Here is a 16,292-nt window from a genome sequence, read left to right as displayed (position 1 = left end):
AAGCATCTAAGCATGCCAAACAAGGAGTCAATAACTAACAGATATCACACATTCCTCCAAATTTGAGTTCTCTCAAGTTGAATTAATCGCCTCCCCGGTACAAAGTACTTGTTATATATCATTTCATGTTTTGCTATATAATATATATAACATCTGCTAGGCAATGATCATCTATCTTCGATTACATTTTCTGAAGTTTAAAAATAATCAAGGAGAGTGTGATGTTTGCTCAGGAAATTAACAGAATGATTGCCATGATTATTTAAAATTTTGAATGGTTAAAAAGATGAACAAATTATATCTAGCAAGATTACAAAATACTTCTGTTGGCTATTTTATGGTATGTGAATTAATTAAGAGAAAGAAACTTCAGAAAAGTCAATTATTATTACAAACAACGTCTTAAAGATCTCTTGAACTGTACTCCATAACCATACATCGTTCTGAACTCAAGATGACAAGAAACAAGACCTATAATTACATAGGATATGTCGTCAAGGATGGCATGATTAAGCACTCACTTTCGTCTGGCAAGATGTTATCATTATTATATATATAGATGGTAGGGTAACTACCAGGAAAATTGCATGGTTGGCTAACTAGAAGTACTGAAATTGGTGGTTACATGAGAGAGCAAGCATTTGGATTCTCATCACTGAAAATTTGAGGATATGCAAACTCGGAGTAGTACTTGGATGGATAATATTCACTTCGCTTGATATCACTCTTCTTATCATCTTCTCCTTTGCCTTCTTCACCCTCTTTCTTCTCTCCTTCTTTCTCTTCCTTCTCTTCTTTCTTCTCTTCTTCCTTCTTCTCTTCATCCTTCACTATGGATGCTTGCTTTCTGGTTCTCTTGTTTACATCATAAACCAGCTTTGTGGGATCTACAACGCCTTTTACTATTACTTTATCATTTCCCACATCCGCTTCCACTGACTCCACACCTGCAATTAATCATGCATTATTCCCAACGCAATAACTTCAATTAATCAAACCACACCACTAGTTAGCCTTATTATTAATATATACTAATAATTATAACGAAATGAAACAAGGGCGAAAGTTGGAGGCTAACCCTAATTCAATTTCCCAATGGGGGAGCTGGGCAAAACTTGTTTAACAACTTACTCTCACAAATATGAAATTACATCCATCCTAACTTAATTCTGATATGAAAATGTTATTACCCGTTGAAAATATTTACATCGATCGATGGATAGTATTTTACCCATTTATATAATTAAAAAAAAAAACTCACTCATCTCATACACTTTAAAAATGGTTCATAAATTTTTTTTTGATAAATTAACTTAATTAATTCTAATGAGATGAATAAGTTAACTCATCAAATATTTTTTGATACATTTTATATTATATCTACATATCCCAATTGTCAATAGGGTAGCGAAACACTGGCTAGGATGATCATCAATTTAATTCTTACCATTGTATGCAATATGGGAAGTACACGCCCAGTTTCTTTTTTTTTTTTTTTTTTACAAATTCAATTCTCTGTATCTTTGTGAGAAAAGAATCCGAATTCTTTTACCCACAAACGAAGAAAAGAATCCGATGCGATGTCAAGTCCCAAATTAAGTAGTCCCAAGCAGCTAGCTTCAACACAATATTCATGACACAGTTATTATTATTTATAACCTTGTTATTTATCTGATAGCCCTTCATTTATATTTAATTACTATAATGTGTAATAACTTGGAGGCTGGGGTTTTATAGTTATTATGAATGTTAAAAAGTAAAAAGCTTGAGATAATCCAGAAATTGGGTTGCTAACTAGCGGAGGAGAATTGCACAATATAGTATAGTATAGTATAATATGGTATAGGATAGTACCTTGGATCTTTCGAATTCGCCTCTGCAAAACTTGAGCACATGCTTCACAGTGCATACGAACGTTCAACACTACCGTTATCGCAGCAGGAGGCTGCCAAGAGATCATTAAACCAACTAACGGTCACATTCAACCGTAATTATTAATTGAATCTCTACAGATTAATGTATAACTCAAACCAAGATGCATGGTAATTAATTATTTGAACATCAATTAGTATTACTTGTAATTCTATGTAACCCCCGCCCCAATCTCTAAGCCTGACATTACATAATTACTTTTTCTATTAGGTTTATTCACCAAGGTACGTAGATAGAGATCTGTAGCAGGAGCTGACATAAGAAACCGACGGGCTCAACACCCAATGAGATGGTGAGATGAAAAAACAGGACAAACTGCATGTGCTCAACAGTCAACAAGAATACAACACCACCAAACACTACTCAATCCACCCACCTATTGAATTTATTCTTGTTCTATCTATATAATCCACCTACCACCCAGAAACAAAAATCTCATTGTCTTAAACTATTAGCATTAATCTGCTATTTCTACATATGAAACAAAACCAAAGACAAAAAGAAACAAAAGTGATACTACTATATAATTATCAAAACATAAATACCACTAGTAATGATTTAATATTGTTGCTTTCCAATTCGAAGTAAATTAAGTTAATTATATATCAAGCTAGGATCTCAATTAGTCTCAACCCGTGAGCGTGAGGGCTTGACCCCATATGGCTGCAGCCAGTACTGCAAAGCACAGCCGTACATGCTTGTTGCGGAATGGAACCGTGGGGTCAAAATCCTAAACAGTCGCCTTCCTCTTTGAAATACGTGCCTGTGCCCTGTGGGCTGTGGGCAATGGCCAATTTGTTTTGTTACTTTCAATGTCAGCATGGAAACAGCACGCTATACCACTCACAGGTTTCACAGTATAGGAAGTTCAAACTCCAAAGCCCAAAAGGGGTTGAAACTAATTGTATTTCAATCCCTATGACACTCGAAAGGTCTAAGCAACCAACTTTAGTGCGTCAAAAACGGACACTGCGAGTACTTATTGCTACTTTTCCACTGTAAATTCATCAATACTACTATATGTGATAGTGGTGCACTCATGATTACTCATCATTATGTTTGATTTTGATACTGTAACTATGAAATGAAAGCCATTCTTAATTGTTTATTTTTTGGTTACCTCTTCCTTTTTTTCTTCTTTGGGTTCTTTGTTTTCTTCCTTCTTCTCTTCTGGCGGTGGTTTTGGCAAAGGTGAAATTAACTCCACTTTTCTACCGCTTTTCTTTTGCAGCCTTTCACAAACCTTGATGGGGTCTGCTGTCTTTCCCTTCACCACTACCTTACTCGCCTTGCTATCTGTGGCTACATCCTCCACTCCTATTATTAAATAGTACCAGCATCAACATTAACTAATAATAATGTATGGTTAATTAAATTTGTCTCATTTAATTTCTATTTATGCATCATCTTCTCTGAAAAATGGAGCAGGTTCATATGAGCTAATTAAAGAAGTTAATTTAGGGAAATTTATTACTGACCTTCAAATCCTTTGAGGGCTTTTGCAACTTTTCTGGCACAAGCTTCGCAGTGCATATCAACCTTGAGTACAATCTCCGGAAGCTCTTCCTTTTTCTCCTCTTCCTTATTCTTTTCATCCTTGGCTTCTTCTTTTTTCTCTTCACCTTTGTTCTCTTCTCTGTTCGCCTGCGGTTGCCATGCACACAACATAATCAAACAATATATCTGCTTTGAGCTATAATAAAAGAATTCTATTTAATAAATATATAAAGCTAAAGACCCAACAACTGTAATTACATAAACCTCACAAAACTGAAGGATTGGAAGAAGAGGCTATTCAACTTTGAGATCAGACGAATAACCATGGCTAGTAATTAGAAGCCATTTAATGACATGCATAAAGAATGCAACAACCAAAAAAGGAGAATAAATAACAGTACTCCATATATATATTATATAGTAATTAGATCGATACGCTTACTTCACCCATCTCTGCGATGATTCGGAAAGTACTCTCTACTTCAGAAGTTTTATCAGCAGATGCAGTTAGATATTCAAACAACGAACTTCTTCGGACTCTCGCTTGCTGCCTGTTCTTTCTTTCTAATGAACTCTCTCTCTCTCTTCTCTCTTAGTTAGGGGTCTGAGGAGAAAGAAGAGATTTAAATAACGTGGTAATTCTGCACATCTGACGTGGAGTTGTTTAACACACGGTAGACATATGTCCTTTAGCTGACTCAGCATCTCATCAATTGCCCTTCTCCACCTGTTAAATTGCTTGCAGTTGATAATAAAAGCAAAGGACAATATGGGTCCATACGGTCATCATCGTCATTAAAGCTGATGTTGTACAAGTTTAAGATTACCCTATCGATGTAACCAAGACTTAATTAAAGCTGCGTGATTACTTTAGTGATATATAGATTAATATAGTGCACATATATGTGAAGTATGAACCTTTTTGAATGGGTTCCTGCAGGCTGAGATGATTTCATACTTTGGGTGTTGATAAAAGTCCAAAATCCAACGGCTGTTAATGAAATTTCCGATCTTCCATTAACCCCTAAATTTAATCATGCAGGATTACAGGAGTATGATTTTTGAATGAAATGAATTGAAGTGCAACTTCTTGTGGTGCGCAGAAACATGCTTATCAGAGGATGACTTAGTAAAAATAAAAAATATGAGATGTGAACAATAATATGAATGGAGCCCACGGTTTTGGATTCCAACTTCCGAGTCCAAGTAATGGCATACACTCCACGAAAACCCAATCTATGGTCGGCCTGGGAAGGCTATCAGGATCTTGAAAAAGGCAGGAAACGAAGGAATCAAGTGGGAACCCATAATTGGAGAACCATTCAACGAATGACATTTGTGATGATAAGCGTTATCGTTATTCTTCGAGTCTCCAATAAGATCAAAGTGGTATGAGAAAAAGATGGGCAGAAAAGAAAACGATGATTGATTACATTTCCTGTCTTCACGTAAACAAGTTGACGCTTACCCTTACCCAAAAGAATCTTCCGTATATGCATAGCTCACATCCACAGCCAAAGTTTTCTAGTACACTGACAGCTAATTGGGTTCATTTCTAATCATAGCAAGTAGAAATACTACTACTACTGCTGCTATTACTTTTATTACTATACAAATCATATGCTATATTTATTGATGATAATTAGAACCATGCGTGTATATTGTATAGTTGCCACTTAATAACACTACTGAAATGACATTGCAAATAGCAGAACCCGAATGCCAGGGCCAACCTTAATCATATAACTAGGGCCATCCAAAGATTAATCGTCATTAAATAATTATTGCTTGTATGATTGAAATTATTCAGAAGACCCGAAAAATAATTAAAAAAAAAAAGATACAAAACAGAAAACAGTGCCTACCAACAGGCCTTTGGGCTTTGGACTCTAGGACCAGGCTTTGAAAACATTCAATACTACAGCACTATCAGACCAACAGTAATGAACAAGAGGCCCAGGAAAGGAATAAGGATTTTGAACTCCAACTTTTTGGGTTTTCTGGCTTTCGGCAAAATATCTTTGAACCCACTAAAATATCAGATGCTGCACATACAACTTTTCCTTTTTTTTTTTTTTTTTTAATGGTTGAAAGCATTAGATAGAACTTAATTTTCTATTTCCACCCACCCTCTCTCCTTTTCTTTAATCAAATTTTAGTTATTTTCAGAAGTTCGGTTTGAAAACGAAATGTTGCCAACAAGATCCTTAAATTAAATACACGTCAGAAGACCATGTCCACACCTAGTTAATACATTAAATATAACATAAAATATATTATTTTTAAGTTTCATTTGATGGATATTACAATTTTTTTTTTGTTATTTGAAAAACAAATGCCAAAACTATTAAACCAAACAATAGAACCTTAGAAATAATAATGAAAATATATCATAGTATAAAATTTCTAATTTTTAAGTTTTCATTAATGGGATACAACGTTAAGAACTCAAGATGTCTCCACGAAAAGTCATCTCATAACAAAGAACCAAGGAAGATCGAAGAAGTTGCTTGATTAATATCAAATGAGAAACTTGGATGGACGCGTACAAGAATCCTTTTTCATGCTACAAAAAGGATTCTTTTAGGTGATTTGCGTGGATTCTGGGTCTAATTAAACTTAGTTCGTTAGTTGGGGATAAGAAATTTTATTCTGATCAAGTCCACGAAAAGGTCAGAAGTGCCTATCAATCCAGCAGATGCAAAACGAATAATTGGGTGTACGGGATTCGATATTTAAGTTTCCACATTTTACGCATTTATATATATATATATATATATATAGATAATCGTCGTATATACATGAAAATCAACGTCTTATATATAAAATATATATGGTGGGTTCTCATTAGGCGTCGACAGTGCATAGAGTCAGTCCTTGCTCTATTTAAGACGCTATTTAGCAACTTGGGTTGATAAATTGATGTAGAAGACACCATCTCTTAGTTTCTCTCTGACTCTGGTTCACTTGTAGTCTACATAATTTGACAACACAGCTGTCTTTTTACTAGATTTCATCCATCATCCATTGCCATGGCGGAGGTGAGAAGTGTGAAATCTCATCCATTATTTATTTACTTTATCTAAATGTTCTTCTTATGCTAGTAATTTAATTTGTATGTGTTGTCTGTCGTTCACAAATTAGCTAGACTGCTTTGTATATGCTATATATTTCATCAACTCTAAAGTTTCCTTAATTTGCCAAATAACAACTTGATTTGATAGTTTGCATGTGCATGACAAGTACTTATAATATAGTACTATATATCATTGTCATAAAACAGTGGAGTGGTAACCAGACCAGTTCGATTCTAAATAGTAGGAGTATAACATATATATATATATATATATATATGTTTAAAACGGACGAAATCGTGACACTTTTGATACATGTTTTATTGATCCACCTATCAATTGTACATATTATACATTGGTGCAGAAACTGCCACGAAATACCATATACTTTTTCCAATTATTTTGTATGGGATGACATTGCATTAATTTTTTCTTAATTTATTATATAGGATGATATAACATATTACTACATTTTTCTGAACTATCATATTCACTGATAATAAAGAGCATTGTTATAGGCCACAACAATGGTGTTGAAAGTAGACCTTAAGTGCTACCGCTGCTGTAAGAAGGTCAAGAAAGTACTCTGCAAATATCCGGGCAAGTGATCTGATCATCGATATCTCCTTTGTCACTATGCTTGTGTATATGCATGAACAAAAAAGTTTTGGGAGATTAAACATAATTAAAGACCGATTAAGCTTATGTGTGATGTGATGATGTTGAACAGAAATAAGAGACCAGAAATACGATGAGAAGGAAAATACGGTGACAATCACTGTGGGATCCAGCAATCCTGAGTCCATAAAGAGAAAGATATGGAGCAAGGCCGGTTGTTGCATAACAAGCATTGAGATTAAAACGCCTATCAAGCCTGATGCTCCACCTAAAGAAGAAAAGCCTCCAGAGCCTGAGAAGAAGGATAATAAAATTATCAACATAGTAGGGATATTTTGTAAGGAATGCCATATATGGCATCCCGAAGGCCAATGCGACCAGAGTAAATGTATTTCGTTCCCACTTGCATGCACTGAGAATTGTGGGAAAAGAATGTGCTGTAATGGGTGTGGTGGTAGTGGGTGCAAAAGCTGCTCAGGTTATGGGTGGATCAGCTGGCATTGTAGTAATTGTAGCAGCAACACTTGTAAGGGGTGTAACAGCAAGTCTGGTAGTGGGTGCTGCAGTTGGTCTTGGTCATGTAAAGGGTGCGGCAGCTCTTCTTGTAGCGGATGCGATGGCTGGTCTTCTAGTGGATACTACAACTGGGGTTGTAAAATGTGTGGCAGCATATCTTGTGGCGGGTGCAACAACAGCAGGTGTTGTAAAGGTTGCGGCAGCTTTTCTTGTAGTGGCTGCAAAGGCAATTCATGTAAAAGGTGCAGTAACTTTTCCTGTAGCGGTTGTGGTGGACCATGTTCTTGTGGAAGATGCAGCAGCAGTTGTCAAAGCCGTTGTTGTTATGACTCGAGTGAACAAAAATCATCAGCTTGTACAACCATGTGAGATGCCGCAATCTGGATAATATCATCTATTGGGTGTGTGCCTTGTTAAATCCGTTCTTACTTTTTTTTTTTTAATTTGGTGTTAATGGTTTGACTTTGAAGTTTCGGTTTGCATGGTGACGTTTGCGTTGTGACTCGAAAGGTTGAAAGCCGGAAGAGGGTGAATAAAATTATTAGTGGTGCTTGACTTTGGTTGTCGGTAGATGAGTGCGTCAATGCTTTACGTCTTTCCGTGAGTTGCTATCATTTAATTTTATCAGTACTGAATAAAAAATTTATATTCGATCCCACAGTTTATACATTTTATATTCTATTAGTTAATTAATCACATAAGATTAATTTATTAATAAATAATTTTTTTAGAAAAAAGTTAAAACTAAAAAAATATAAATATGATAACATAATTTTTTAAAAATGATTATGTGAATTAATTAAAAATTAATTTAATTAAAAATAAATTTCTTAAGATATATTAAATTAATTTATAATTCGAGCAATACACAAATTATTTTATCTATTTAAATATGTATGATTAGATACAAATTATCATTCTTTCTAAAATTATAGTTAAATATCCGAAATTTATAAATCCAATATATTATAAGAAAATTATATCTTAAAAAACAATTTAAGAAACTTCAAATATATATTAAACGAAATTATTTTAAAAATAATAAATAAATAAAATTTTTATCAAATAAAATTAAATTTCTTCAATTTTAACCTAAATATTATTGAGATAAAAATGATTCTAAAGCAGAGAAAAGAAAAGAAAATTAATATTTATCACACCAAGCATAAAACGACCAATGATTAGGAGTCCAACATTCATAATAATACAATCGAGAATTGAGCCAGCAAAGAAAATAAGGCCTCCAAAACACATGAAAGCGTTTCGTCCAAAAATATATCATTGTTACCATTGAGGCAGCAAAACAAACAAGCAAAGTAGAAAGGTAGAGGGAAGAGGTGAACAGGGTCAGCCACTAACTGTCAAATTTGTAGTACTTGCTCTTTTATTTTTGGTTTCATCGTTTATTGTATTGTACAAGGAAGAGAAGAAGTTCTGCAAAAATCGTTCAATTGAGGTCACCCCTCCTACAAAGATTACAAAATAATTCAATTCAAGAAAATGTTTTTAAAAGATGATTAAAAAAACCATGACTCTCATTCAAACCTAATATTCCTCCTGAAAATGTTTTTAAAAGATGATTAAAAAACCCATGAGTGTCATCCAAACCTAATATTCCAATGGGTCATTTTTATATTTCGAAACTTTTGAATGTACGTAATATTATTTTTCAAAAGAACAAAAAATATTGTTGAATGATAAATTCAATTATAAAAAAAATTAAAATATTTTTGCTTCAATGATCTTTTTTATCAAATTGTTAAACAAAATAATAAAATAATAGGAGATGTCTATCAAAAGAAATTTTAAAAATGTCAAGGAAACACGTTAGTAATCATTGAGATTTGCCATCCTAAAAGCTGAAAGATGCTGAGATCAAGAATAGAAAGAATACTTCAATCAAAATCTTTTACGGAAAAGCAGTGTAAAATATTAAAAGCCAACTAGTTTACTATCCGAGTTATGCACATATTACAAGTATCCATTTACATACGTGTAATCACATGATATTATTTAATCTTTAATATGTTCAAACTATATATATATATAAAAAAGAGATATCAACTAAAAAATTAAAGCTTTTAATAAAAATTGTTTGTAAAAATTCAAAATATATGATAAATAATAATAAAATTAAGGCTTTTAATTTAATAGAAAATGATAAAATTCAAAATATACGATAAACAATTTTATTGAGCTAAAAGTACATGAAATTAATTAAAATGAACAAAATGTTGATACAGAGACCACGTCAGTAATCAAAGCAGTAAAATTCCTAAGATTCATAAGTTACAACCTTTCAAAAATATCTATCACCATATTAAACTTCCTCAAAATACCGATATGACATTGAATACAACACAAAATTGAGTTGATATAAATTTATTTTTTTTTTTTTTTTGAAACTTATCAAGAGAAAACATTTTTTTAAGAAAGTAAAATTTATTATTTGAAGGGGAAAAGATGTGCTAACGGCTACCATACGTAAGATTGCTGCTTGAAGCTTACAACTCAATTAAACCTTTCAACTTTGTCAAATCTGAAAAGATATTCCTATCAAATTCTTGCAGAATAAAAGGTTGCCAAATATCATACAAATTAAATTAGTTATAATGTAGTATTTGTTTCAGATATTACTATGAACAACAATTTAACAGAAGCAGGCAAGAATCTCAAGTGACAGAAATATTTACATCAAAATTATATTTGTCTGTCTATTAGAGTTACACAGCACCCATGATCATGGATCAGATTTATTAATTAATAAAGTAGTGACCACGAAATAGATTGATATTAAAAGGTCAAAGTTAAAGATAAAATATCAATAGTCAATATTTACAAAAAATAAATAAATAAATAAATGTATTTGTAACTTTACAACATATGAAAATGTAGGATCGTGCCGCCCAAAAATGGGTGGATAGGATAAAGAAATTGTCCATGGCAATTATTAGTTTTGATTTTAAATCAAACAAAAAGCAAACTCTCATTTTTTTTCTCACTCTTTTAATAGATGGCATTTGGTCATGAGAGAAAATAATGGAAAATGTTCTTGCTGTGTCTTTTCTTCTTTCACGATTTGCTCATGGAATTCAACCATCATAAAAAGCATGAATATGTTCATCCAAACTAAGAATGAGATAAATCTCATTCATGTGAAATTATGTGATAAGTCATATAAGACATAAGAGAGGAAAAAAGAGATTGGCATAGAGAAGCAAACTCTCTGAAAAATTTCATACTTCAGTATTTAAAAACTTACATTGTATATAGTGGATTATTTTCGAATGAATGATCTTATCCCTGACTAGTGAATCAAGTCGACATTGCTTTTACAACACTTTTGTTGTGCTTTCGCAAATCAAGTCTCAAATCAAATAAGTCTTTTACATTATTTATAAGATATGATCATGTTCATCATATTATTAGATTATCCTTTATTAGTATCAGAGCAAGGCTTGCTTGATTCATGGTTTTTTTTATATTTGTCTTAGAACACCAAAATTGTTGACATGTTCTTGAGTTATCGAAATGTGCTTAGAAATATAATAAAGAATTACATAAATTTGTGTAATTTTATAGTAAAAAATTATTGTAAAAGTTTTGAAACATTCAAATGTAAGTTGCCATTGTCTTTTGGATCATTAAGGATTGTTTTTGGATTTCTATAACTTGAGCCTTCGAATGCTCGATAAGGCACCCGAATGCCCTAAGCAAATTTTTTTAAAAAATTAACAGTTATTTTATGAAACAGAAAAAGAGCATTCAAATGCTTCTCAAGGCATTCGAATACCTCTTTTTTTTTTAACGAAAAGTAAGTATTCAAATGCCTTTATAGTTTTTTTTTTTTTTTTGAAAATATGCTTTAATTTAAAAAAAAGGTTTTTTTAAAATTATTGTCCTTGATTAACTTTGGGAGGTATGATGACACAAGAATGATTGAGATAAGTCTTAATAATTTTTTTACTTGTGTTGACTCATGGATTCATGAATTTTTCTCTTATTTTGTTACAAAAAATTATGATGTTTTTGTGAGAACTTCTATTATTATAAGGACTTAGGAAGTAATTGTTTTGAGCCATAAGGCTACTAATTGAATTAGTGCAGTACCAAATAGATTCAAATGATGATATTGTATGTCATATCAGTAACAGTTAACAACAAGATTAAAAAGATAATCTTGTGAGGCAACACTCATGTTAGAAAGATCTAAACATATACATGATGTTGAACAGAAACATTCTTTACATTTAGATAAAAAAATCTTTTCAAAGATATTTAGATGTTTAACAAGAGAAAATGTCCTAATGTTGTAACTTTTACAAAAAAAAATTGTGATTTTGTGAAAAAGGGGTAATGAGGAATATGATATTCTTTATTGGCCGAAGTCTCTATAATGTCACACACAAAATCCTTTGATCTACATGGATCGCTAATAAGAATGTAAAACTATAATAGGAATTCATGTATTCCATCTTAGTCACTAGCCAAGCAATACGTACTGATTGAGAACATAGTTTAATAAACAATGCATATGTTTAATGATAAAAATCGTTCATGTGTTCAATATGTCCATGCTTTATGAAACTTGTTTATGTGAATTCAATTAATGTATGCCATTAATTGAAAGTAGCCTTATGTTAGTAGGAGTTCTAAAGTATTAATTATTGAGTTACCTTAGAATGATAAATTTTACATAGTGAAATATAATAAATGATAATCAAACATATTAAAAATAGAATTTGATTGCAACATAGTTACCTTTTGGTTTTGATTTTTATGTGAATGGTTGTCATTGTTTTATTTTGTAGTATCGTGGTAAAATAGATGTGTATAATACTAAGCATTAATTAGTTCATGGGTCTCTCGATATTATATTATCCTTTCAATATGTCTTTTGTATTTAAGTATCTAATTACTGAATGAGGATAATTATAAAATCTGAAATATGAAAATTCAGTATGTATTAGAAGAACAGGTTCTTAAATTCTAAATATTATCCTAATGAAGCTTGAGTAAAGGAATATGTCCCAACATAAAAAGGACTAAAGGCTTGTAAAACTTGGATAAAGAGACTCTATTACTCCCATTACATTGTTAAGTAGTATAAAGAATGATATCATGTGTGAATTAAGGTAACATGATATTGCTAACAGAGTAACGTGCCTTGACAACAAAGTTTGTTTAAAAAGAAGGTTGATCATACTATGGTTCAAGCTATAATTCAGTCTTTGCCATAATGAAAGCATATAAAGGTGCACTTGACCTATAATAAAATTATAATGACTCTTAATGATGCTTCTCGTCATCTTTAATTAGATTAAGATCGTACAAAAACATATAAACCTAGTGTTGCTGTTTGCATGGCATACATATGTCACCTAAAAGACTAAAAAGTGGTCAAAATGGTAAATGAATAGACCTAAGGCTAAGTTTAAAAAGAACAAAACTAAAGTCAAGTGTGTTTGCTATGGTAAAGAGAGTCATTTTTCCTGTGAATGTAACGAGACGAATAAGACTCAAGGGCCACAAAACATGAAGCATGAAACATGAGTAAAATGTATTTATGTAAGAAATAATCAAAAGCTTAAAGTAAGGGTGTTGAAACTTACAAGTTAAATGTGTATGGTGGAAAAACTTTCGTCCTACATAATGTCTTATTTGTTCTCGATATTTGATGAAATTTAGTTCATGTCACTGTTCTTCTTTGTCCAAGATTTGTTATAAATTTTAATAACCCTAATATGGATTTATTTTTTTAAAACAAATCATTATGGATTTGAATGTTTATTAAATGATTTTATGGTATCAATTTTAATGTGAATATTTAACATGTTAGACTTGGTCATATAGGTCAACAAAGAATGAATAGATTAGCAAAAAAAAGATTATAACGTCTTATATGATAAGGTTAATTAGCCATTACTTGTAAACTGTCTAACAAGGAAATTGATAAAAAAAACCATTTGATAAAGAAAATAGAATTAAAATTTCATTACAATTGATATATTCCAACATTTATGTTACAACGTATGTAAAGGCATGTGTAATAGATGTTAATATTTCATCATATTTATTGATGATACCACAAGTTTCAATTTTGTCTATTTAATTCTCCATAAATCTAAAGCTTTAAAGTGCTTTAAAAAAATGTGCTTAGTGAAAAATCAATTAAATAAAAACATTAAAGCATTGAAAACTAATCATGGATGTGAGTACTTTCTTGATTAGTTTAGACAGTTATATGATGAAATGGTACTGATAGGTAGTTAACCATTCCAATGACTTCACAATAAAACCTTGTTATAAAGAGAAGAATTAAACTCTTCTAAATTAAATTAAGTCAATATTGGCCTAAATGAGTTTACAAATCACTTTTAAGGTAAAGTATTATTATCAACTATCTATATATTTAATTAAGTATCTTCCAAGTTGGTTAAAACCACTTCTTATAAATTGTAGATTGATAGAAAACTCAATCTTAATAACTTAAGAACTTGAGGTTGTATTATTTATGTTCTTGAGTTTGTTCATTAAAATAGCAAGTTAAGTCTATATTCCAAAGAGATATCTATTCATAAGTAAATGATTAAGTGGGAGCATAACTGAATTTTAAATATCAAAATATCACTTTTTTAGAAAATGAGTTTCCAAATAAGGTGAAATAAGTCAGAAAATATCTTTTTACAAGATTGAGACTGCAAACGATAGGTAAGTTGTAAATCAATTAATGCATATTCTTGATCAATAACCAATAATATCTCATCCAAGTGGGAGCATGACTAAAATTGATGAATTTATTAAATTTGCTTCACAAGAATCACAAGTCAAACAAAAGAAAAGTGGATGAAAGCAATAGAAGAAGAAAGATGGAGTCTAAGACCAAACAATGTATGAGATTTATTCATTTATCCAAAGGACACAATTCTAACCATTGTAGCCTAATTAGATTTGAAGTTACATCGAATGAATGTGACAAGTGCCTTTCTAAATGGAGAACTGAAAGAAAAAATCTATATGAAATGATCTATAGATTTTATTGACAAAGGTAAATAGCACACAAGTGTGTAGATGATTAAAATCATTTTATGGTCTTAAAGAATATTTCAGGCAGTGGTACATTAATATTTGTAAAAAAATAATTTCATATGATTTTATCATGATTAATGAAAATTGTTGCATGTATGTCAAAAGAGTTATAAATGAGCTTGTGATCTTGTCACTCTATATGGATGGCATATTGTTGGCTAGAAATGTTAAGGAGCATTATACTATAGTGAAAATTAATTTTCCTTAAATTTGAAATAAAATACATGTGTTAAACAGCTTACATACTTGGTTTAAGAATCAATAGAGATCATTTCAAAAAATTATTCTCTTTCACAAGAGTAATATATTAAAAAAATTCTTAAACAATTTAGTATGCAAAACTGGAAGCTAATCGATACTCTTATGGAAAAAAATGAAGATTGAGCTAGAGAATATGTCTTGGGACCTTACAGGTAAAGGAACAAATGACAAAAGTTCCTTACTCTAATGCTATTGGAAGCATTAAGTATGTTATGATATGCACAAGGTGAAATATCAACTATGCTGTAAGCATCGTAAGTAGATATAAATCCAATCCAGGTCAATTCCATTGAAAATATATGAAACGGATATTAGGATATCATAAAGGCATTGTAGATTATTTGTTTTTCTATAAAAAAAAAAAGTGGTCCACATTTAATTGGCTATGTGGATGCCAATTGGAAAGTAGGTTTAAATGGAAGAAAAATCTATTTTTAGCTATGTTTTCTTATTGAATATTGGGTTATATCTTGGATCAATAAGAAGGAACTTGAACAACACTATCCACAATAAAAGCTAAATTTATAGCATTTTTAACGATATTACAAGAGGTTTTTTTACTTATTAGATTTTTAAATTATTTGATAATTGAGAAAGATGAGTTTAACTCAATGTTAATGAATTGTAATAGTTAAGTAGCAATTACATTCACAAACAGATCCTAAAGACCAAACACAAAGATACCAAGTATAATTTTATGAACGAATGATTGCATAAAAAAAAGTTAACAAGTACATTTCTATGCATGAGATAATTGCAGATCCATTAACTAAACCCATGCCTAGAGATATGTTTCATAGCCATATGAAATCTCTAGAGTTGCGTAGATAATGAAGTACCACAAGATATTTCATATGAATAATTTATAACTTTTTTCCATTTGAGTTGACTAATATTAAATGCGATTAATGCCATTAAAGTTTAATACTTTGTTTTGTGAAGCTTACACCTTATATACATATATATATATATGTATATATTCAATATGATTTGAAAAGTATGTCAAATATATGATTGTCATTCTTACGCAAGCAATCGCCTAAATGATTTGGCACCATAAAAATGATATTAGTTTTAAGCTATAGATCGAGAGCCCAAGTTTAAAACAAAATCACCTTGATAAATGATCAAGATGAGGCCACTTGATGTTGAGATTTTAGCTAAAAATGAATAATCCTATAGTTCACTTTATTTGTTTTAATATGCCAGGTAAAAGTCTTGTTGATTATGAGAATTTAAGTAAAGTAGTGAACTCAAGTTAGATACATAAAGTATCTGAACCATTACTTATACAATATTGATATC

General features: G+C 31.1%; 2 protein-coding genes across 2 annotated transcripts; one reads left to right on the top strand and one right to left on the bottom strand.

Moving 5' to 3' along the window:
- Positions 1-368: 368 nt before the first annotated feature.
- Positions 369-4,027, bottom strand: LOC111275284 (heavy metal-associated isoprenylated plant protein 7-like). Its single transcript, XM_022860515.2, has 5 exons — positions 3,872-4,027; positions 3,411-3,576; positions 3,053-3,249; positions 1,855-1,945; positions 369-947 (listed from the first exon to the last, which is right to left on the bottom strand). The coding sequence occupies exons 1-5, from the start codon at positions 3,878-3,880 to the stop codon at positions 622-624; spliced, it is 789 nt and encodes a 262-aa protein (XP_022716250.1). The 5' UTR covers positions 3,881-4,027; the 3' UTR covers positions 369-621.
- A 3,003-nt stretch (positions 4,028-7,030) lies between these two features.
- Positions 7,031-8,006, top strand: LOC149511370 (uncharacterized). Its single transcript, XM_089755166.1, has 2 exons — positions 7,031-7,103; positions 7,234-8,006. The coding sequence occupies exons 1-2, from the start codon at positions 7,031-7,033 to the stop codon at positions 8,004-8,006; spliced, it is 846 nt and encodes a 281-aa protein (XP_089611292.1).
- Positions 8,007-16,292: the final 8,286 nt, after the last annotated feature.

Source organism: Durio zibethinus, chromosome 26, assembly GCF_047325235.1.
Source record: "Durio zibethinus cultivar Kanyao isolate XHJ-2024 chromosome 26, ASM4732523v1, whole genome shotgun sequence".
In the NCBI taxonomy this organism is placed as follows: domain Eukaryota; kingdom Viridiplantae; phylum Streptophyta; class Magnoliopsida; order Malvales; family Malvaceae; genus Durio; species Durio zibethinus.
This window is presented reverse-complemented; position numbering and strand designations above follow the sequence as displayed.